We start from the raw sequence: 25,130 nt of genomic DNA, 5'->3' as shown, positions 1-25,130 counted from the left end.
AGAAACGCCCTTTTTATGCCTATAGAAGGGAGTGAGACTGCAGGGCAGTGTGCAGACACAGAAGGCACAGGAGTGAGAGGAGAAAAAGCAGGATATCAGCTATGTTCTTATTGAATTAAACCATATAAAGAATTGCAACACTGTGAAACAGTTAGTGTTAAAGTGAATGTAGTGCTGCTCAGTATGACAGTGTTTTTAAGAGTCTGATTTAGACCCTGTCCACACGGAGATGAATTCAGGAGTATACGCAGAAGTTTTTTGTTGTATCAGTGTTTTGTCCACACAGAAACAGTGTTTTGGGAGGCTGTAAATGCTACTTTTTGAAACCGGGTCCCAGAGTGAACAAATCCGTAAATGCTTACCATCTCATCTCTGTGTGGACAGCCAACTGCATCTTTCCTGAAACGATTACGTCACACATAGCGTAGACCACTTACGCCGCAAAACAACAGTGGTGGCTTACAGGGTTGTGTCCATGCTGAAGAAGCTACTGAGCTTTTTGTGGCTTTATCAGCAAAATCTGATGCCCCTTCACTAACACGGTGAACAGCAGACACCAGATGTTTTCCCATTCTCATCAAACTTTTCTCCTTTTTCTAACTTTAAAAACTCATGACTTTTAATTATATCTCAGGGTTTTTTTTTAACCTTTTTAAATTATGATTTTGCCTTTTTCTCATGTTTTGACCTTTTTCAACTTCTAACTTTAAATTGTATCTATTTTTTTTTTACCTTAAAAACTCATGATTTTTTATTTTATATCATATTTTGACATTTGAAACACATGATTTCGATGTGTACCTTATATTTTGACTGTTTAAAATTATGAATTTGAATTTATCTCAGTTTTTGACTTTTAAAGTTCATGGTTTTAATATTCTATCTCATATTTTGCCTTTTAAAAACATTTTTTTTTACTTTAAATGTCATGTTTTTACCTTTTAAACTCGTAAGTTTGACTTTTTATCTCAGATTTTGAGTTTTTAACTTATTATGTTCACCTTATAATGGCAAAATCATTTATCATCAGTGCCAAGTTTTTTACCCCAATAATTTGTTTCTGTGGAAATAAGACAATATTACATTTTATGGTTAAATATGGACCCTGTTAGGCCCTCAGGTTAGACCCAAGTTCAGAATCTGGCCCCTGCTGTGATTGAGTTTGACTCTCCTGCCCTAAAAGTTGCACCATTTGCCAATTTCTTCTTTGTCGAGTTCCGCTGCTTTGACATGAACTGTTAACTCTACAGCTCAACACTGCCTCCATGATTTCTGATGCTTCATCCTGATCTGTATGCGTCCAAAAGTTGTCCAGACAAAATGAATGTGGAGTCCGTATCGACTACAGAGCATAAATGAGGCTTCCGCCACCTTTATTTCCCTCTCCGTGCTTCCACAGCTACTATTTCTGTGTGGCTGTTATGTCCGGCCTGAGCTGTAAATAGAGAGGCATGCCTGTGGCAGAGTTACCTGCCCTGCTCTGTGTTACTGGGCGTGAGGCAGGCTGGGATTAAGGCGAGGGGGAAACAGAGACCTGTGACAGGAACAAAGGAATTCCAAGGCCCAGGCTGGAAATGGATCCTGATCAGAGTAGCCACTACAGCTCGCCTGCCCCTCTCCATGCTCACCCTCCCTCCCCTGGCCCCTGCTGGGCAACCCCCTTCCCCCTGGTGCTTTGTGGTGTTGCTGTGGCTCTTTAAATCCTTCCTGTAAGCCCTCGGCCTTGCTCAGCAGCAGCATATAGGGCCGTCTGACTCCACTGTTAACCCCCCTCCCCATTATTGGACACTTAAACTCACTAGCTTTCTTTTTTTGTCTTTATGCAGGCTCTTCTCCTTCTCATTTGCTCTCAGGGTCTGCTCTTCTCTGTCCTCGTCATGTCTCTTAAAGGTTTCTCACTTTCTCTCCCTCTTAGTCTCCACAGGGTCAGCTGCAGACTCTTAGGACATGACCACAATCCCCGCCATAGCTGTCACACCACGCTCTTTTCCCATATAATTAGGGCCTGAGCCTGAGCCTGAGCACGGATCACATTCATGTGACTGTTCCCCTTTACCACATTCTGGTCTGGGAGATGGCACACACTCTCTTGAACTCCTGCTAAGTGTTCAGCTCAACCAGAGAGCCTTGTCTGAGGATTTAGTGAAACATTTCAGAGCCAGGATGATGTTGTTTTTCTCTGCACTTTGAAAGGAAAGGGGCCTCTGTCGCGTGCTCGTATGAGCTCTGTGGTCTTTACTGTGGACAGATGTCATTGTGATGCTGTGTGCAAAGTTGTTCTTGTGTTGTCAGAAAATGCCAGCCTAAGATGGTCTTAATAACAGCTACACAGTTCAGTCGCTGACAGGAATGCTCCCCGGGCTTATAGTTTGCATAAGGTCAGTGAGTTACATTCAGAGATTGCACAAATAATAACTTAACCACCATCATGTCAACTATTGGCTGATTGGCTGCCTTTATGGAGCCTCATCTTCAGCTGTAGACCGTTGATGTTGGTTTTCTGAAGTCAGAAGTAGCAATATTTCAACAAGAGAAGGAAACTGAGATGGAAGAAGCCATGAGCTAACACATGGATTTAAAATATATACAATTAACACGAGAAATGCAGGATGACTCAAAATACACTCTGTTGCCAAAAGTATTCCCTCATCCATCCACATAATTGAAATCAGGTGTTCCAATCACTTTCCTGGCCACAGGTGTATAAAATCAAGCTCCTAGGCATGCAGACTGTTTCTACAAACATTTGTGAAAGAATGGGTCGCTCTCAGGAGCTCAGTGAATTCCAGCTTGGTACTGTGATAGGATGCCACCTGTGCAACAAGTCCAGTGGTGAAAATTCCTCGCTCCTAAATATTCCACAGTCAACTGTGTTATAATACTGTGGTATTATAACAAAGTGGAAGCAACTCGGGATGACAGCAACTCAGCCACCAAGTGGTAGGCCACATAAAATGACGGAGTGGTGCAGTGGGTGCTTAGACGCACAGTGCGCAGAGGTTGCCAAGTTTCTGCAGAGTCAATGGCTACAGACCTCCAAACTTCATGTGGCCTTCAGATTAGCTCAAGAACAGTGGTAGAGAGCTTCATGGAATGGGTTTCCATGGCCAAGCAGCTGCATCCAAGCCATACATCACCAAGTGCAATGCAAAGCGTCGGATGCAGTGGTGTAAAGCACGCTGCCACTGGACTCTAGAGCAGTGGAGACGCATTCTCTGGAGTGACGAATGGCACTTCTCCATCTGGCAATCTGATGGACGAGTCTGGGTTTGACGGTTGCCAGGAGAACGTACTTGTCTGACTGCATTGTGCCAAGTGTAAAGTTTGGTGGAGGGGGGATTATGGTGTGGGGTTGTTTTTCAGGAGCTGGGCTTGGCCCCTTAGTTCCAGTGAAAGGAACTCTGAATGCTTCAGCATACCAAGAGATTTTGGACAATTCCATGTTCCCAACTTTGTGGGAACAGTTTGGGGATGGCCCCTTCCTGTTCCAACATGACTGTGCACCAGTGCACAAAGCAAGGTCCATAAAGACATGAATGAGAGAGTTTGGTGTGAGTGGACTTGACTGGCCTGCGCAGAGTACTGACCTCAACCTGAAAGAACACCGGGATGAATTAGAGTGGAGACTGAGAGCCAGGCCTTCTCATCCAACATCAGTGTGTGACCTCACAAATGCACTTCAGGAAGAATTGTCAAAAATTCCCATAAACACACTCCTAAACCTTGTGGAAAGCCTTCCCAGAAGAGTTGAAGCTGTTATAGCTGCAAAGGGTGAACCGACGTCATATTAAACCCCATGGATTAAGAATGGGATGTCACTTAAGTTCATATGCGAGTCAAGGCATGTGAGCGAATACTTTTGGCAATATAGTGTATATGACATGTGATGCATTGTCTGTGATGATGATATCACAATAGCATGCAATATATGATTATTCATATATTGCATGACAGTCAAATAATGCTACACCATGATATCTGATTAACTGGAGAATATAAAATGCCACTAAAAAGAGCAGATTTATTTAAAGGTGACATTTTATAACCCTTTCAACTTCAATAAAGGCTCTTCTAGGTTGCTGGAGACGGATCGGTGCAGGCGCACCAGAATACCTCAGATTGACTAAGGAGGGAGCAATTGCTATGCAGTGCACTTCAGGAGAGGATCACTGTGCAGATGGAGTTTGTGTCATTTGGGGTTAGACTGCTCTTGTCACTATTTGCCGTGGTCTTTCTAGAAGGATTTGGTGGCCCGTCCTGTTTGAACTCTTTGGTTGAAGAAGCAGTCGGGCTAAAGCTAGATAGCGCTGATTTGTAGGCTGCTTGTTTCCAACAGAACCTGATTTGATTTTTAAAGTTGGGCACAGTGCATAATTCCACCAAGTCCACAAACTGCTCCTTATATCATTAATCTGAATTTTCTTGATGCAAAGTAAGCAGTTTGCATTCTGAATTCTCCTTAATATAAACAGCGGCAGCACTTTGAGAGATTCGTGGTCTCTTGAGCTAATTAAGACATAATTATGATTAACTGTGACAGTTTGTATTGTGACTACTTTTCTCTCATCAGATTATGTTTCTGAGAAATAGATTTTCCTCTCTCGATAATTGTTCTGTGCTCCCAAGCGCTCCCCACCACTGTAGTCACATGCTGCATTATGGGTTGGCCTGAGCTACCATGCTGCGGCGTATTTTGTAACTGCGATGAAGGGGTCACCCAAATGTTAAATTGAACACTCATGTGCAAATATTGTTTCAGGTGGACGTTGTGCAGGATGATAAGGCACAGTGCTCTGCTACAGCCGTAGCTGCAGTTACACACAGAGAGTGATGTCCTTCCAGGAAAGCCCCCACTTACACACGGGTTACTTCCTCAGGCTCTCTCATCCCTCACCACTCCACCCCTCTCTTTCTCTTGCTCTGAGTCCCGACTCTCCACCCACACTCGAGGACAGAGGGAGGGGGTCCACATCAAAGCAGGGATGTCAAAAGAGCAGGATTCTCAGGCACTGATGTCCGACTGTCCTGCTGATTCAACTCCTGTTCATAAAGCCGTTTGCGTGGGAAGTGAAGTTCCCCTGACATACGGTCACTACATCAGAAACACGGTTAATGGGATAAATCAGGTTACAGCAGGAAATCAGAGAATGCCTTTACATGCACTGCAACAACCAGGTGACTGTAAAAGCCTGGTTTACATGCAGCTGGTGGGTAATCAGGTTTCTCTGCTCCACAGGGGCATCATAAGAGTAATGACACTGAAATCTGGACATCTGAGCATGCTTTTGTGCTTAAAGTGTTATGATGTTTTCATACATACACAAAAATGAAAATATACTTATATTTTTCAGGGAGCTGTACGTTTTCAACCCCAACTTTTCCTGCAAGCGTACAAACATCAGAGTTAATGAGAAAATACAGAGGATACATAGACAAAAAGTGAAAAAGTGGGCTGGTGGTACAGATGCACACCATAATGGGCATGATATCAGTATGTACAAATATGAACATTCTGACAAAAACGTGGAAAAAAATGAGTGAAACGTGACTAAAATGGGTAAAAAGGTAAAATGATGGTATTTAATGGCAAAAGGTAGCTGAAATGGGTGAAAAGTGGTGAAAAACAGCAAAAATGGGAAATAGTGTCAAAAAGAAGTGGGAAAAACAGGCAAAAAGAGAAAACAAGTGAGATTTAATGGCAAAAGGTAGCTTAAATGGGTAAAAAGTGGAAAAAAATGGGAAAAAAGGGAAAAAAATGGCATGAAAGTGGTGAAACGAATTGGCAAAAATGGGAAAAACAGAGGAAACAAGTGGTATTTAATGGCAAAAGGTAGCTGAAATGGGTGAAAAGTGGTGAAAAACAGCAAACATGGGATATAGTGTTAAAAAGACATGGGAAAAATGGGCAAAAAAGAGGAAACAAGTGGTATTTAATGGCAAAAGGTAGCTTAAATGGGTGAAAATGGGGAGAAAATTGAGAAAATGGAAAAAAGTGATTAAAGTGGCAAAAAATCGGTAAGAAGTGCCAAAAAGTGTCAAAATGGGCAAAAAGAGGTGACAAAATTGTGTTTTATGGGCAAAAGGTAGCTGAAATGGCCAAAAATTAGATAAAAGTGGCAAAAATGGGTAAAAAATTGCAAGGAAGTGGCAAAAATGGGCCAAAAGTAGGAAAAATTTGTAGCTCCAAGGTAGCGTAAATGGGTGAAAAGGGGCAAAACATGGTAAAAAAAAAAAAAGGCGAAAAAGCTTCCCTTTTTAAGGTTTTCTGGGGGGAATAATATTTAAAATGAAGAAATAAAAGAGCCACAAATAATCACTAAAGATCCACACATTGAGTAGCACTGCTCTAGAGAGTTAGATTAACACTGAATGGATCTACACTGTCAGATTACACTGAAGATATCAACACTGAGGGACATTTTCTCTGAATGGAGCTGAAATTCCACTTTACAGTCAACTCTGGAATGTTTTACTCTGGGAATTCAACTCCATTTTTGCTGTGTAGGTTTTGTCATTTTTGTCATTTTTCACGTGATCTAATATTTGTGAGTTTTGGGTTGAGAAATCCACATTATCATTATCCTCTGTTTTTTCCTTGGTAACCAAGCAAGTAGACTCATGATACCATGTCTATCTTTTATCACGATAACAATCACAAATCTTAGTTATTGTCTAGTTAAATTACTAAATCATGCAACGCTATATCTGCCCATTTCTAGAACTGAACTGTGTTTCGTCTGCCATATCTGTGCCACCTGATGAGGAAAATCTCTCGTTGTGAGGTGCATATATTATCAAGAAATACAGGGAAACCTTAAGGGCACCTTGTCCGAATTTTCCAGAAATGTCCAGGATTGCATGTTTGAAAAGGGCCATGGATTCCTGCGTGAGTCACTGCAGCATGTGCTGCCAGGAATGCAGATGGAGAGAAGAAGTAGTCCATGTTTTCTGGAGCTGTTTTAATGATCTCCTCAGGATATGACTGAAGTTAATGAAGTCTCTTCCATGGGGGCTTACCTTTGCCCTTGGTCTGAATGCTTCTCACCCCGTCTTACAGTCCTACTCACACTGGATGCCTTTTGGTTTGTTGACTTTTCTTTCCTCTCATTGTTTTCCCAGGAAGCGGTGAAAGCTGCAGGGATGTGTGTGAGTGTGTGTGTCTTTAAAGTACAGTACTTTAGCCTTGGCTTCAGCCCTGTAGAGACTGTGTCTCTTTTCTGCAGTGATCCTGTGGTATGTTACAAGACGGTCGAATTCTATCCAAGCGGTTCTATACAAGCGGTTGCATTATCATCTCCCACATCTCTGAAAACATGGCGTGCTAGCTTGTTTACTGTTTGATTTGACCTGTCATAACAATGGCGTGCATTTGGTTTCAAAACAATTAAGCAAGAACATCTTCTCTTGCAGGAAGCACAAATGAAACCCTTTAAAGTTTCTCCTCTGCAGATTTGGGTATTGCACCACTGTGGGCCACAGTTGCCGCAGAAAGAGGCCACCGATTCCCAGAGGAGGCACTAGCAAACTGTTTGTGAGAGAGAAACATGAATGTAAGCTTAGCACGAGAGAACCCAGGCAGCGGGCCAAGAGCAACTCTGCGCTGTGCAGGACGTTATAAAGTTGGAGCAACAGCTGATGTCTCGGGGCACAGCGATGCTCTGGTTCCCAACTCTGTGTCCAGACGTCCCAATCAAACTTGTCCTGGGAATTGGCGAGCTTAAGCCACCAGGGAAAGCGTGGTGAATAGTTGTGGAGCTTGACATGAGGCTAAAGAGTCTAAAGGACTAAATCAAAGCTTCTAAAAACATAAAAAGTCATGAATATGCTATGAAAGAGACTTACTTCCTGGTCCCTGTTGGACTGAGAATGGGCAGAGAAAACAAAACAGAGATACAGATCAGCATTCCTCTCTGGGTAGACATCCAGCAATGGATGATTACTGCATTATTACTGAAAGAATAACAGAACACTTCACTTTCTCCAATAAAGGAATGGTAATATGAACCACTAACATGCTTATCATACCAGTCAGTTTGCTCATTCAATTCCCTCTGTGATTAATAAATGACTATTTTAAAACTTTGTCAGCATACTCAACATTCATTTAATATTCAGCAGAGACACTTTAGGCCAGTGTTACTCAACCTTGATCAACCATAGAGCCAAAATGCTAAAAAAAATACCTTTGCAAGAGCCACAATCTAAGTGGTGAAAAGTGACAAGGATGGGTAAAAGTGGCAATAAGAATAAGTTAAATATTAAATGATCAAAAAGCAGCAAAAATGGGTAAAAAGGGACGAAGTGGGCATCAAGTGGCAAAAAAGGCAGAAAGTGACAAAATGTGTAAGAAGTGACAAAAAAATGAGATACAGTGGGAAACATGGCCAACAAGTGGCAAAACATGGCAAAAAAATGGTGAAAGTGACTTAAAAAAGCAGCAAAAGGTGGGAAAATCGGCAAAAATCAGTAATGAGTGGCATAAATGGGGGAGAGTCGCACTTAATGGCAAAAGGCAGCTTAAATGGGTGAAAATTGGCAAAAAGACAAGTGGTGAAAAAGTAGGGTAAAAAAAGCAAAACTGTTGAAAAAGGGCAAAAACTGGATAACAGTAGTATGGAACAGGTAAATTGTGGCAAAACGAAGTGGCAAAAGTGGGCATAAAGCAGTAAAATGGATTAAAAGGGGCAAAAAAGGGGCAAAAATTTGCAAATAAGGGCAATGGAAATATACAGACAAAAATAATTGGTTGACAATTAAAGCCAACTATATAAGTGTAGGAAACAAACTAATGTGTTTCAATTTAAAGAGCCACATGTGGCTCAAGAGCCACGCGTTGATTATCACTGCTTTAGGCGTTCAGTTGCAGTGCTGTGAAAATTATCTGCCCCCTTCCTGGTCTCTTTTTTTGCATATTTGCCACACTTAAATATTACAGATCATCAAACAGATCCTATTATTAGACAATGGTAACTTGAGTAAATACAAAAGGCAGTTTAAGTGAAAATTTTATTTATTAAGGGAAAAAGCCATAAAAATCTACCAGGCCCTAGTCATTGCCCCCCTAAACCTATTGACTGGTTGTTCCACACTTGGCAGCAACAACTGCAAGCAAGCATTTGTGTTAACTGGCTTTAAGTCTTTCACATCACTGTGAAGGAATTTTTGCCCACTCTTTTTAGCAGAATTGTTTAAATTCAGCCACATTGGAGGGGTTTGGAGCATGACTGGCCTGTTAAAGGTCATGCCACAGTCCAGATTTTGACTAGGCCACTCCAAAACCTTCATTTAGTTTTTGAAGCCATTCAGAGGTGGACTTGCTCGTGTGTTTGGGATCCTTTTCTTGCTGCAACCCCAATGTGTTTGAGTTTGTATTCCATCCTGCATAATGTAGGACCCACTGTCTGTTGTGTCTACTGCCTTTTTGTTGACGTCTGTGTGCTCTATTATGTTACATTTTCAATGTTTTAGTGATATTTGCACATTTGGAGTTGGGGAAATGAAATTTCGATCCTCTGTGTAATTTATTTTACATGGCCTGATTGACAATAAAGCTCACTTTGACTTTGACTTTGATTTTGACTTTGACTTAAGGTCACAAACTGATGGTCGGACTTTGGCCTTCAGGATTTCTGGTAGACAGCAGAATTCATTGTTCCATCAATCACAGCAAGTGGTCCAGGTCCCCAAGCAACAAAGCAGCCCCAGACCATCACACTGCCACCACCATGTTTGACTGTTGACATGATGTTCTTCTTATCAAATGCTGTGTTATTTTTACTCCAGTTGTAACAGGCCGCACACCTTCCAGAAAGTTCAACTTTTGTCCTGTCAGTCTACAGAATATTTCACCAAAAGTCTTGGGGATCATCAAGATGTTTCTTGGCAAATGTGAGATGAGCCTTTGTGTTCTTTTTTGTCAGCAGTGGTTTTGGCTTTGGAACTCTCCCATGATGCCATTTTTTGCCCAGTGTCTTTCTGATGGTTGAGTCATGAACTCTGACCTTAACTGAGGTCAGTGAGGCCTGCAGGTCTTTGGATGTGGTTCTGGGTTCTTTTGTGACCTCCTGGATGAGTCACCAATGTACTCCTGGACTCATTTAGGGAGATAGACCATACATGGGAAGGTTCACCACTGTTCAAAGTTTTCCCCATTTGTGGATAATGGTTCTCACAGTGGTTCAAACCTTAGAAATGTCGTTGTTACCCTTTCCAGACTGAAAGATGTCAGTGAGTTGTTTCTCATCTGATCTTGAATTTCTTCAGACGGCAACATGATGTGTTGGTTTTTGAGGTTCTACTAAAGAGATTTCTGGCTTCAACAGGTCTGGTAGTTATCAGGCCTGGGTGTGGCTACTGAAACTGAACTAAGCTTTCCAAGAAAATGTGGTTAATCAGAGTTAATTCATGATTTAAGAAGAGGGGGCAACAACTTTTTCACACAGGACCAGCCCACCAGGTCCTGGGCACCCAGTATGTGGTCAGGTGGATCAGGTCTGGGAAAACATGTCAGGTGCCTGTAAAAGGGCCGCTGTTAATCTGGTATCAAGCAGCTGACCTTTCCCACCCCCGCCCTCCTGAGCAGGTCAACATTAGACACATTGTCTTGCCAGCGATACTCAAAAATCGCTGGAAGTGATAAAAATTCAAAAAGCAACAATCTAAAGCAAAAGCTATAGATTGTATCCTGTGTATGAATTGAAATCTTTAGTGAAATAATGATGGGAAGGATAATGTCACTTGCCTTAGATAAGCTGATAAGATGAGATTTAATTTCTTTACCTATCAGCTGAGAGTGTCTTTGGGAGCACCTTCTAGAAGTGACATCATAAGTATGACTTGATATTTCACTGAAGTAACCCTGGAGTTACGGAAGAGACCAAACTTGATTCTGCCACTGAAATGTGACTGAGGCACTAGACTGGAATGATTTTACTGACATATTATGAAATAAATGCATAGCAAGCGTGCAACCATTGTTGCTGAAATGTCACACAGAATGAACGCTAACTCCCAATAAATCCTCAAAGTACTGAGGAGATTAGAAATTCTTTGTGAACATTTTAAATGCATGTTCTTAAATCTCGTCTAACTCGTCCATCATTGTCTACTGTATGGGTTTTGCTGAGGGCTAAATCTCTGCTTAATAGCGTAGTAGCCTGTCAGCCAGGGAACAGCTTTATCCGCAGGAAAACATTAATTGTAATCGCTTGGCATCAAAACAGCATGCAGGCATGCATAATTTATGAGAGTTGAGTCTTCTCACAGTTTTATAGTGACGTAACTGTTTACTGTGTAGAATCATTCCAATGGTGTTTCACAGCTAACGTGTTCAGTTCAGTTAGAACAAACTTCATTTGCCAAGTTTGTGTAATTCTTTTAGACTGGTCTGAACCAATAGAACCACTTGAAAAGGTGGATCTGGGTCTTCTTTTTTGACACTGGTCAGAAAACCTAAATTTTGCAGGTAGCGTTGGGCTTTTTTAGATTAAACCAGCCACCGTAGCCAGACAAAGTAAGTTAATGACCACAGGAAGACCTGACAGATCTTGATTTAGTTGAGATTTTAAACCAGATTTAGGGATCATTTGACCAGTGTATTCCATGTTTTACTGCTCATTTGTTGGCCGATGTAAGTTTCATTTGTTCTGACCTGTTGATTTTCTTGTGGTAATTCTTCAATGAATTCTTTAGTTGAATTTAAAAAATCTTCAAGAACAGACTTGGTGGATGAGTAGGTGATATGGGACGACTGTGGCTTGGTAAGTACAGTCAGTCATCTTTTAACCAGAGAGCCGAAGGTTTGGTCCCCAGCTCCTGTAACCACATGTTAATGAGTCTTTAGGCAAGAAACTTTACTGCAAAATGCTCCCACTCTCATTGATCTGTAGTTGTTTATAGATGTGTATGACTGGGATTTATATTGATGGCAACTCGCGACTCACCGACCAGGGTGATCTTGGTCGGACAGAAGCTTTTTGACCAATCCAATGGAAGCTGTCAGCCCTAGTTCAATCGTAGCGCCCCCGACTGTCTGAGAAGATCAGAGGGAGAGATCATTCTTAAAACACCTGAGCTTAACCGGGATGCTTCTGACTTTGTTTTGGAGGGAGAATCGGCTCCAAAATCAGCCTTGTAGTGTGGGTGTATCCTGATTTATGGAGCATTTGATGATGTTGGTTTTGCTTGTAAATGTCTCTGTGTGAACACAGACCAAGCTTGAGGTAATTATGTAACAAAGTGGTTCATGGTCAGACCAGAGCAAATGAACTATTGCTGTGAAAACACCTAGTGTACTGGTTGATTTTGGTTTCTTTTAAAAAGCTCGATCACTTTTTAACAATGTATTTGTACATTAATGATTTTTAAAGGAATGCAGACTGTAAATTGCATGTCTGTGCTGTATTTGCAGACATAGTGACCTAATCCTAATCCAGCCACAAGCACAGACAAAAAAAGAAAGCGGAGGTGGCGCCATTAATCACTGACCGGTGGACTTAAGCGTATACCTGTGGCAGTTTTGTGGCAAACTGTCTCTGTAATTGCACGTCATTATCCAAAGAATCACAGGACTGCTTCTTTTTGAAGAGGATAATGAGACGCTCTGAGGCTGCGCTGAGATCACATCAGCCAGGAGGGAAAGGGGAATGTTCACAGAGGCCCCTTCACACTTGTGTGTGGGCCCACGCTGTTAACATGCTGTCTGCTCTGTTATGCTCAGTGCGGAGCTTATTTATCCTAGGCGCAGGTCAACTTTTTAGCAGAGGCTTGTCCAAGTTCTTCCAACTTTTATTGATAAGTGACTGTCGGCGTTGCTGACGGGTAAACACTTCCAAAATGTCAGACACAAAGACGGCCTCGTTTTCGCATGATGACGGTGCACTTTCCACATTACCCAGGGAGTTCTGAGCAAGCCTCGAGTGTGAGAGGTCAGGATTTTCTCAAACTATGGAAGACATGTAATCCTTTAATTGAAGTTAGAATTCTGAAACCCCCACAGTAAGCAGCTAATGAGTTTTTCACACGGCAGCAGCAATGTGAGAACGCCTAAAAGAGAGAAGGAAAGAGCAGAGGTGGAGTTCTGCAGCATCAAGAAGAGGAAAAAGTCTAACAGGAGAGAGAGCAGGCCCTGTCAGCTTCCCAGCACTGTTGTCTTGTTTACAAAGAACAACTGAATAGCGTGTTAGCCAGGCTCTTACTTTAAGTCAACAAATTCCTGCCAGATTAGGCAACAGGCCACCGTTTCTGCCTTGCACATCTTACATAGCATGACAAACATTCCAGGACAAATAGAGAAGAGGCCCACGCCACAGTTTCTCTGCTCGACTGGGAGGTCACTCACAATAAAACACAATGAAGAGTTTCTCACCTCAGGAATGAGCGAGATGTTTGCTCGGAGGCTGTGGTCCTTTTAAATAAAGGCTGAAACGATGTCAACGCCTTTCACAATACAAGGCACAAAATCTGCTTTAAGCCGCCACAAAAACTCCAGTAAGAGGAGGTGTTTCACCAGTATCAGATTTAAGTTAAAAATACTGGTATTATGACAACCTTAAAGTTATGCTTCGTCTTTTTCTGTCGGCTTTAGAAGAATGTGAGGGGAACAGGGTCGTAGAATTAATCATATTAGGATTTATTTTTATTGAATCAAAAATATTTACTTAGTTTGTCTTTTCGAATTCTTTATCTCAGAGTTTGGATAACATTTACTCGGCCAAAAAATGATTTGATTACCAACAGAGGCTGTATTGTGTTACAGCGGTGAATTGAATAAGTGTTATTAGAGTATCAGGGGAAGGACACAAAGCCAGCACACATCAACTAAACCAGAGTTTCCATCCCAAAGTTGCCCGCTGGTTTCAGCGTTTGCAGCTTTAACTCTTCGAAATGTTGTCACATATAAACGTATTTAATCTTGTGCTCTTTTTAAATTCTCATGTATGTTTCATTTTTCTTTTGCTTTTAGGGAGAAACTTCAACCTGGTTGCCAATTTCCTAAAGAGACACTTCAATCTCAGATGCATCGCCAGGCAGCTGAGTGGAGGTACCTTAGAGCTGAATGACAGGAAACAAAAATCACATCTTGATATTTTTAGCTGAATGGTGAGGAATAATGTGAATCTCTTTGTTTTAGAACAAAATAACAAAATATGCTCTGTACCTGGGCAGAATTATAAACTTTGATAATCTTCCTGTAAAAATCAGACCATACTGAAACCCGATGATTACAACATAAAATAGATGTTCTAGGAAACCCAAGTAGAGCTATTTTGATCCTTTAAGTATTCAAAGTTAAAAGTTCCCTTCTGGTTCGAGCTGCAAGCAGTCCCAGAATGCTTTGAGAGTAGCTTAAAGCATTAACCTCATTACATAAAATTCCTCCAAGATATGTTTTACATTTATCTGATAAGCCTCCCATACTGGACATATGGGAGGGGAAGGACTTTTTAAAAATTCTCAGAAGATGATTGGATAAATGCTCTGTATGTCAACTTCAATGCCAATCCGAGTGACAAGGCAAAATGAGGTAGTCAGGCATGCATGTTGAAATCTTAGCCCTACAGGCTGGTGCTGCCGTGGTCTGAGTGTTTAACTGCTGCTATACTACACTGCGTTCCACATTATTAGTAGGGATGCTGAGCATCCACACTATTGATTATGCAAATGACATTTTTCTCTTATTTGCCTAAATACCAATGCAAATGACAGAATATTTTTCAAGTCATCAGCTGTTAGAGCATAATTCAAATTTTTTTGAACAAACTTTATAATGATAACCATTTTTTTTTTTTTAATGAAAACCTTCAAATGCACTGTCCACATTATTATGCACAACAGAGTTTTAAAAGATTTTATAGGTTGTAAAGAAGTGAAAATGGTCATTTGTTGAATTTGCAGCATTAGAAGGTCATATTTACTGAAATCAAAAACATCTTAACAGGCCAAGTTCCATGTTAACATAGGAGCCCTTCTTTGATATCACCTTCACTATTCTTGCATCCATTGAACTTGTGAGTTTTTGGAGAGTTTCTGCTTGAATTTCTTACAGTCTCTCCTAAACCTGCCCCCTACATACATTCAACTTAGTGTTTGTCTTTTGTGTTGTGTCTTGTTTCTCATTCTTCCATAAAGCAATCTTGGGTCACATGAAAGGCGCTATATAGGTCCAAGCTATTATTGTTATTTTTAAAATAATCACAATTTGACATTTTTTCTAAATTATTTAGCCTTAGATGAATCTACCAGATAAAATAAATGGACTTGAGCTTGTGTAGCGCTTTTCTAGTCATCTGACTACTCAAAGCACTTCTACACCACAGGTCACACCTACACTATATTGCCAAAAGTATTTGCTCACCTGCCTTGACTCGCATATGAACTTATGTGACATCCCATTCTTAATCCATAGGGTTTAATATGACCTCTGTCCACCCTTTGCAGCTATAACAGCTTCAACTCTTCTGGGAAGGCTTTCCACAAGGTTTAGGAGTGTGTTTATGGGAATTTTTGACCATTCTTCCTGAAGTGCATTTGTGAGGTCACACACTGATGTTGGACGAGAAGGCCTGGCTCTCAGTCTCCGCTCTAATTCATCCCAAAGGTGTTCTATCAGGTTGAGGTCAGGACTCTGTGCAGGCCAGTCAAGTTGATCCACACCAAACTCTCTCATCCATGTCTTTATGGACCTTGCTTTGTGCACTGGTGCACAGTCATGTTGGAACAGGATGGGGCCATCCCCAAACTATTCCCACAAAGTTGGGAGCATGGATTGGTCCAAAATCTCTTGGTATGCTGAAGCATTCAGAGTTCCTTTCACTGGAACTAAGGGGCCAAGCCCAGCTCCTGAAAAACAAGCCCACACCATAATCCCCCCTCCACCAAACTTTACACTTGGCACAGTGCAGTCAGACCAGTACTGTTCTGCTGGCAACCGCCAAACCAGACTCATCCATCAGATTGCCAGATGGAGAAGTGCGATTCTGTGCGATTCCTCTGTGGACTATGCGCCTCAGCATCCGCTGCCCCACTCTGTCATTTTACATGGCCTACCACTTGGTGGCTGAGTTGCTGTCGTTCCCAATGGCTTCCACTTTGTTATAATACCACTGACAGTTGACTGTGGAATATTTAGGAGCCAGGAAATTTCACCACTGGACTTGCTGCTTATGGCAATGGCATCCTATCACAGTACCACACTGGATTTCACTGAGCTCCTGAGAGCGAGCTATTATTTCACAAATGTTTGTAGAAACAGTCTGCATGCCTAGGTGATTGATCTTATACACTTGTGGCCATGAAAGTGATTGGAACACCTGATTTCAATTATTTGGCTGGGTGAGTGAATACTTTTGGCATCAGAGTGTACGTATACACACCAATTCACACCACTCACTCCATATTTACTCACTGATAGCAGAGGTAGTTCTGGAGAATTGGCCATCAGTATTAGCTAATCCCATTCAAATGCATCCATACCCATTTACCGAGCAGTGGGGGCAAAATAGGGTTAAGTGTCTTGCCCAAGAATAGACTGAACATGTGACTGCAGGAGCTGGGGATCGATTGCAGGACAACTGACTCCAAGCCACAGTCACCCCAGTACATTTTCACAAATTTTTCAGCCCTACTGTTAAGTTTTATTTTTGACTAAAGAGAGACAGAGATCGTTATCTGAATTGCATTTCTAATTTTATAAACAGTGGATGGAACAGGTGAGGAGCATGGAAAACCATCACTCTTCTCCAGTCTCACTCCCTTTCTCAGACAATGGAGTTTTCTTGCAATTTTCTATTATCGAAAACAGTAAATTGCCCAATACTGGGGGTCTAGGGCTTCTATTTTTGTTGCTGTGGTGTTAAACAAAAACATTTCATTTTTTTACTAATTAAACAAATGTTACAGAATTAAACTTATAAAATAAATTCATCAAATCATCATTTCCCATTATACTAAATAAACTAAACTATCTTGTGGTCAATAAACCTGCTGCTTTTCGGAGCTCTGACTGTAAACAGTCTTTTTACTGAGCATTAGGATGGGTATCTATTTTCTAATCAGCATCATCATAAACTACTGTTCTATTGATAGAAATGATATTGTCCAATCCTGTATGTCTGCTGAAAAATATGGTCATAAAACTGGATATATTTCCCAGCCCTAGGGGTTCATAACTCATGTTTTCAATGAATCAATTCCCAGTGACATGAATCAGGAATAGACGTCTCAACGACTCATTCTCAGCCAAATTTCCCACAGAAAGATCAAGTCATCTGTGGTCTGCATGTTGATTTTTCTCCCCCTCACTTGTTCTTTATGTGCTGTCTCTACCTGCTCGGGGTGTTTTTGAGAGCATGCAGCCATTAAGTGGTTCCCTGGAGAGGCTACTGAGAATGGGAGAGAGGGAGATTGGAGGCTAGTGAGAATCTATCTCCACGGCTCATCTAGTGTCTGTGACCCTTGGCCACCTTTTCATGGGACCAACATGGCTCTCTTCCTGTCAGTAAAGTTAATATCTGCTCCCTGAGGGGCCCGGACGTTCAGACCGCTCTGACCTGCTGCAGACTGAGATGACGGCTTCTCTCAGCAGGTCCCTGACGCGCCAAATTAGACCCAGTCTCTTGGGTCAAAGGTTGTGTAATTTGGTACACTAACTTTGCTTGTTATGTTGTTTAAAATCAATATAGGTTTAACACAGATAATTAAAGGCGTCTTTCCAGTCTGCTTGTTGCTCATAACAAAAATGCACAATTAAAGCTAGAGCAAAAAAAAAGCTAGTGGAGATGCAGTGGCATTTTATCACTGGACTTTATGTCCTCCCTCGCCACAACACAAAACATAATTAAAGGAACATTGAAATACTGAGTCTTTGATCCAGGTTTATATCCTGGATTTCTAAAATTGGAAGCAGCTTGATGTCCATGATGTCCAGCATGTTCACGCATGCAAGAAACTGAAAATCTCACCAAATTTTGTGGATGAACTGCAGGTTGAAGCCCAATTACGCTGATTTTGTAATCCAACTTTATGCTGATGGCTTGGCAGTTTGGACTTGTACAAAGGGTGTTTTTTTTTTTTTTTTTTTTTTTTTTAACCTCTTTGCAGGTGGCCCAGGTTCAACTCCAACCTGCAGCACTTTTTTAGCATGTAATTACCTTGTCTTTTTTCTGCATTCCCTGCACTTTCCTCTGTCTTTTTTAAATAAAGGCATAAGATCGCCTAAATATTTCTTATTTAAAAAACATGAGCAATATTGATTCCTGTCTTGATGCAACATAATTCAAAGTCCAGTCACAACCATGGCTGGTTAAAATGACTATACAACAACCCAAGATCTTTTTGAAATCTATCATTGGTCAATGATAACCACTTTTAAAACTCACAATATCATAAGGTATAAAAATATTCAAAAGTTTTGCAACCTCTTAGATATATTTTTTCTGTGGTGTTCTGTGTGTTTTCTCACTATGCTTTTATTTAGTAGGCACATGTTTTGGAGAATTTGGTGTAAAAATGACTATAAGCAGGTGCAAAAATGTATGAATGGGTACAGCTGAATCAGTAACTGTGAATAGGGCAAGTATGGCTAAAATTTAGGCTTCAAAAACATCAACTTTAGCATTTTTTCATATCATTTAGTTGTTCCCAGATGGGGCAGTGAGGCACGTCTAGGTGTACATTGTGCTTCAACCGTTTGTCATACTACAACTAAGATATGATTTTGCATGCATATGAAGATGGTGTGCCTTTACATTTTGGCTTGATCTAAGGCTGGCCACATACTAAATGATTTTAAAATCCTACACAACTTTAAAACTGTAGGAGACCACACACATCAGGACATTTTCAAACAATTTTCAGATCAGATCACTGGAGACCACACACCTACTGACATCCCAGGACCTTGGGTGATCATGTGACCTCAGAAGAAACAAAGCAAACAAGCACAGATGTCTGTAGATACCTGACAAGGTAATAGAACTCAAAATATTATAGAAAACTGATTACCTAGAAATTTGAAGTAAAAATTACTGAAAAAATAGCATTTAAGTAGCAGGTATTAAGCCATTTTAAGTTAAATCAACTCGGTTTTACTTGTACATTTGTGTTGGGTTAACTTAACCTGTGCTAGGTTTGACTAAGATGTTGAGACTTAAAAATTCTGTTAAGTCCGACTCAATAATTCATGTTAAAGAACTTTTCCTAAATCTACGCGTTTCCCATCCACCGCAGTCTTTTCTTCTTTCACATGCTTTTATTTTGAACCTTCATGCCACCTAAGTGTTACCTTGAATGGCTAGAGCAATGACAGTGAGGAGCACACTCAACCTGAAAGTGCTCAACTTGGCTACGCTGATTTTGCTCCCCTCACACTGATAAAAATATTCAGCTCAATCTTCTTAGAAAAACCTAGGCAACTTTTTGCATCAATTTTTTATAGATTAGCCAGTTTATTCTTTGTAAAAACTACTACTCTGTGTCAGTTCATGAACAAAAAAAGTGAAGTGAAGTGAAATTTACTTACATTTTCGAGTAGATTCAACAAGACAAATCTTTATTTAACTTAATGCTTTCTTTGAAATACATGTAATTTCATTTATTCTCAGCTTGTAAAAATGACTCATGCTTTCAGTGCAGTTTAACACAATAATATGTACAGTTTAGTTTAGGATTCCCTCCCACTAGTAGTATTCATCAGAGACACCTGTAACAATGCTTGCAATGGGAAGGATATGCAGCAAGTATCTGCATTTGTTTCCCCACCTTCTTGATTTGCCCCCTTCAGTCAAATTATCATAAGATGGTTATATATTTAACTACATAACTCAGGCAGTTGAACTCATTTTCAGGAAGTCCTCTTTTCACTAATGGTGCAAAAGTGTTGACCATCAAAATCAACAGTAATCCATCAGAAAGACAAACCAAGAAATCCCAGCAGTGATCTCTGTACAACCTTCAAAATCTAAACTCACCTGATCACATTTAAACAGATCTAAACACATAGAAACACTTTGCCCCCGGGCATCATGGGAAAATTCTGCCCCAGATTTGAATCCCACCAATCTGATCTATCATCACTGCCATGCCTTCAGTTAGCAGTTCATCTATTCCTGATTGTTAGAAAAACCATTTATCACTCTTTTGAAATAACCACAATGCATCACAGGGGCATTTATTCATGAATTTTGTAGTATTTTGTAGTTTTGAAACACAGAATGCAACTGAGTAAAGGTAACAAAGTCAGGCTTAGTTATGTAGATAAACTTTGGAAGATTGGTTTACATGACCTAAATTATTCTTGTTTATGAAAAAAATTCACAAGGTCTTTTAAAACTGACAACAAAATTAGATTTACTTATGTCAAGCTAAAAACTTGTATTTTTATTGTTGATGTTGAAGATTAAATTTAAATTTACTTTTGCCCAGATTCATTTCTCTCAGTGCAGATGGAACTTCACTAACTGAGTCAGTAACTTCACTCATGTGCAAAAGTGCCAGAAGGCATTACGGGAAAACTCTGCAGAGTAACGAGTGATTGTTACATAATTTGAGTACAATGGCTAAAGTACTTAAAGTGATTCAGTACTGTTTAATTAAAACTAAAATTGTGTTCCATTAACAAAGAGAAATAGAGATGAAATATTTGTTTTTCTTTATTTTTAAGTTAATTTTTAAAATGTTTTTTGCTGTTCAGTCTTACAGTATGTGTTAAATGGTGGACAGGGGTACAGCTGTTTTTTTTTAAATGACCAATTCAGTGACATATTCATCTTTCCTGAGCCTATTCCATACACCACATACAGTATGCCAGTATTTATGTATGGGTTTGGTATATTCTGTGTAAGGTCTGCCTGTGTTTAACAAAAATGTTTGCACTGGCTGTGTTTACCAACCCCTGATCCAGACAACTGGAGCAAAACCAGTGTTTGTAGAAATGGCCACTGAGGAGGAATAAGAGTTTTAATGGTTTCAACTCAGTGCTGGTGTAAAATCTTTGAAAAAAAAACTGGAAAGCATGAGAAATAAGTAATATTTTATTAATAGGCCTGTTTGTTTGCTTATGAAGGCAGTTTGTTCTATCAAAACTTTCAACAGAATCCGTTTTTGTCATTAGGAAAGCCATGATGAAACCCTTTAATTTCCAGACTATTTAACAGGCAGGGGATCAGATCCAGTTTATTGGACAAGCTGAGGTTGATTAGATTTATTATCATGATACAATATATGTTATAGTGTTGCTTTAGTAAATGATCTTTGCCTTTGAAGTCTTTGAAACAGTCAAATTACTCCCAAGAGCCACTATCAACATCAAATTTTCTAATATTTCATGCTGCTTATGCGGCTCATAAAGCTAAGCAGTTATGTGTAAACTATCATTTTCTCCCCGGTCTGGGGGATAGTGAAATACTTGGTGTCTTGTAGATGTGAATTCAAAGCTCCACCACAGTCCCCTCGGTCTGTCTTGTACTCATAATTAGAGGTGAACCCTGATATTAACTAGTGTGGCTCTGCGTTGTCTCTGCCTTCAGATTTGCGTGTGTTTCCTGAACGCTATGTTGTGTGTGTGAGCTGTGCGGAGGATGCCTCGGCGCTCCGTGGAAACCCGAGCCTGGCCGCGGTGAGTGCTGTTTATACTCCTCTATTTCCTCTTCCAGTCGCCTGGCAGATTGTCCCGCATGGCTCTGAGTGTTATTATAGGGATGTGTTGCCAAATTGTGCTCTCACTTTATGTATGCTGATCTGTTTATGTGAGCATGGGGAGGGGAAGGGAGGGGAGGGGGTGGTCTCTGGCTTTTCAGAGACCTTGTGAAGAGGAGAGGGAGAATGGCGGGGGGCCGGGTGTGGTGAGGTGGAGTCCAAAGCTGCGGAGCCATCCCTCTTCTTCGAACAGTTCCCACTCCACGCTCTGCCAATTCAACCCCAGCCGAAAAGTTTTTGTTCTTTTTTGACCAACTTAAACACGGGATTGTTTTTAACCTCAACATTAATGGGTGGTCAAAAATATCGCCAAAAATAATTGTTCACATTTTCACTTCTGAGAAAGTCGGAATACTTTTAAAAGATCTGTTTGGCAAAAATATGTTAGGGAAAACAAAACAGAAGATTTTTTCTTTTTTCTGAAAACCAAGCACAGTGTGGCTCTGCAGGCGAGGCGGATTTTATAGAAGACAGTCAGATGAGATCTTAGTGTTTTGGATTCAGAGGTGACTGTATTTGGAAAAAAAGATGGATGCACATTATAATGTGTCTGACAAGGATGAATGAACATCTTTTTAGCAACTTTTCAGAAGAAAGCCAGTGCCACACTTTAACAACAATACCTGCTTTGTTTCAGACGCAACAATAAAAATGAAAAAATGCCCCAATCAACATCCATCCATCCGTCCATCCATCCACTCATCCGTTTTCAACATTTTCCATCTCTTCCTGGAGAATTCTTAGGCCCTGTCCACATGGAGACAAAAACATTATATTGCCGTCTCGTTTTTGAAAAGTTTTCTGTAAAGATGGGATCATTTCAGGAAATATCGGCTTAAGCATGAAACCACTGGAAACGACTGGAAACGCTGTAGTGCATATGCCAGGCCTGTACGTGGTGCTGTGTTGCTGCCACGGAAATGCACCAAAAGAGAAGAAGAACATTACAGAAAACTGACACAAACTTTGTTCTAGTTGACCCTCTGGTTGTTCTCCGGGTTGGATTTGAGAACATATGGTGTGTGCGTTTCACAGTGGTGTAAAGGAGCATCAGATTTTGCTGTAAAAGCCATAACAAGCTCAGTAGCTTCTGCAACACGAACACAACCGTGTAGTCCGCCATTTTTGTTTTGGCCGGATCCACGCAGGCACCTTAAGGGAGCTACGCTGTGTGTGACGTACTCGTTTCAAGAAAGATGCAGGTAGCCCTCCACACAGAGACAAAACGGTAGTCATTTATGGATTTATGCACTCTGGGACCCATTTTCAAAAAGTATCATTTACAGTCACCCAAAATGCCGTTTCCGTGTGGATGAAACGCCGATACGTCAAAAAACTTTTGTGTATACGCCTGAATTCATCTCCGTGTGGACGGGGCCTTAAGCGTTCCCAGACCAGATGAGATATAATCTCTCCACTAAGTCCTGGGTCTACTCCGGAGTCTCCTCCCAGTTGAATGTGCCTGGAAGACCTCCATAGGGAGGTGACCAGGAGGCACCTCAACTGGCTCCTTTGAGGCGAAGGACCTGAAAACTACCCTTGATAAAAGACGAAGAAAGGCGGGTCAGATTCTTTCTTTGGCGAGCCAGGGGGAAGTGACATTGATGAGCCCAGCTCTGTTCCAAAAGTTCAACGGTTTTCAACTGAGAGTGCTTTAAACGCAGCAGCATAAACAGCTGAGGATTGATGAAGTAGCATCATGTCTACCAAATGAAAAGATTGAAGGGGCGTACCAGATTTATCTTGATCTGGGGAGACTTTTTAAAGTTTTGGAGTTCTTTAACATAACCCTTCTCTGTTACTGATTTAAGTACATGCCAGTGTAAGTCAAGCTTATTTGTTGCTTGTTGCAATTCCAACTTTACTTATTTCCTTTATTTCTGTTTTAATTCACTTTATGTAACTGGTCTTAATTTTACCTGGAATGTATGATTCTGTTATATACACATTTATTTACCAGTTCTTGTAGACTTGCACTATATTGCCAAAAGTATTCACTCACCCATCTAAATAATTGCAATCAAGTGTTCCAATCACTTCCATGGCCACAGGTGTATAAAATCAAGCACCTAGGCATGCAGACTGTTTCTACAAACATTTGTGAAAGAATGGCTCACTCTCAGGAGCTCAGTGAATTCCAGTGTGGTACTGTGATAGGATGCCACGTCGTCGACGCGATACCATGTCGTGACATTTCCTCGCTCCTAAATATTCCACAGTCAAGTGGAAGCCATTGGGAACGACAGCAATTCAGCCACCAAGTGGTAGGCCATGTAAAATGACAGAGCAGGGTCAGCAGATGCTGAGGCGCATAGTGCGCAGAGGTCGCCAACTTTCTGCAGAGTCAATGGCTACAGACCTCCAGACTTCATGTGGCCTTCAGATTAGCTCAAGAACAGTATGTAGAGAGCTTCATGGAATGGGTCTCCATGGTTTAGCAGCTGCATCCAAGCCATACATCACTAAGTGCAATGCAAAGCGTCGGATGCAGTGATGGAAAGCATGCCGCCACTGGACTCTAGAGCGGTGGAGACCTGTTCTCTGGAGTGACCAATCTTGCTTCTCCATCTGGCAATCTGATGGACGAGTCTGGGTTTGGTGGTTGCTAGCAGAACGGTACTTGTCTGACTGCACTGTGCCAAGTGTAAAGTTTGGTGGAGGGGGGATTATGATGTGGGCTTGTTTTTCAGGAGCTGGGCTTGGCCCCTTAGTTCCAGTGAAAGGAACTCTGAATGCTTCAGCATACCAAGAGATTTTAGACAATTCCCAACTTTGTGGGAACAGTTTGGGGATGGCCCCATCCTGTTCCAACATGACTGTGCACCAGTGCACAAAGCAGGGTCCATAATGACATGGATGAGAGAGTTTGGTGTGGATGAACTTGACTGGCCTGCACAGAGTCCTGACCTCAACCCCATAGAACACCTTTGGGATGAACTAGAGCAGAGACTGAGAGCCAGGCCTTCTCATCCAACATCAGTGTGTGACCTCACAAATGCGCTTCAGGAAGAATGGTCAAAAATTCCCATAAACACACTCCTAAATCTTGTGCAAAGCCTTCCTAGAAGAGATGAAGCTGTTATAGCTGCAAAGGGTGGACCAACGTCATATTAAACCCTATGGATTAAGAATGGGATGTCACTTAAGTTCATATGCGAGTCAAGGCAGGTGAGCAAATACTTTTGGCAGTATAGTGTATTTTGTACATAGTTTATTTTATCTTGGATTTTTTTTAACCAGACACCTATGCTAAATGATTAAGGTTTGGACCTGAGGGAGGGAGTGTTGAGAGGGGAACAGTCTGATGGAGAATTCCTGTAAATTTCTTTCCTCAGTTTGGGGTGTGTTGTATTTAAATGTGTCCTCCTCTGTAAATTTTTGATTCTAATTCATAAAATTCTGCTGTTTTATAAAACAGCATCTTACTGTAACAGCAA

The 25,130-nt window shown here is 41.0% G+C and overlaps 1 protein-coding gene across 1 annotated transcript in view; it reads left to right on the top strand.

Annotated features, from left to right (window-relative positions):
- LOC121510839 (SLX4 interacting protein) overlaps positions 1 to 25,130 on the top strand; it is a 113,140-nt gene that overhangs the window by 47,943 nt on the left and 40,067 nt on the right. Inside the window, exons 5-6 of the mRNA XM_041789109.1 lie at positions 13,964 to 14,041; positions 21,525 to 21,613. Coding sequence (XP_041645043.1) covers positions 13,964 to 14,041; positions 21,525 to 21,613 — 167 coding nt within the window. The remainder of the gene's footprint in view (positions 1 to 13,963; positions 14,042 to 21,524; positions 21,614 to 25,130) is intronic.

The sequence above is a fragment of the Cheilinus undulatus genome, linkage group 6 (genome assembly GCF_018320785.1).
Source record: "Cheilinus undulatus linkage group 6, ASM1832078v1, whole genome shotgun sequence".
Lineage (NCBI taxonomy): Eukaryota > Metazoa > Chordata > Actinopteri > Labriformes > Labridae > Cheilinus > Cheilinus undulatus.
Note: the sequence above shows the minus strand (reverse complement) of the source record. Positions and strands in the feature narration are given on the sequence as shown.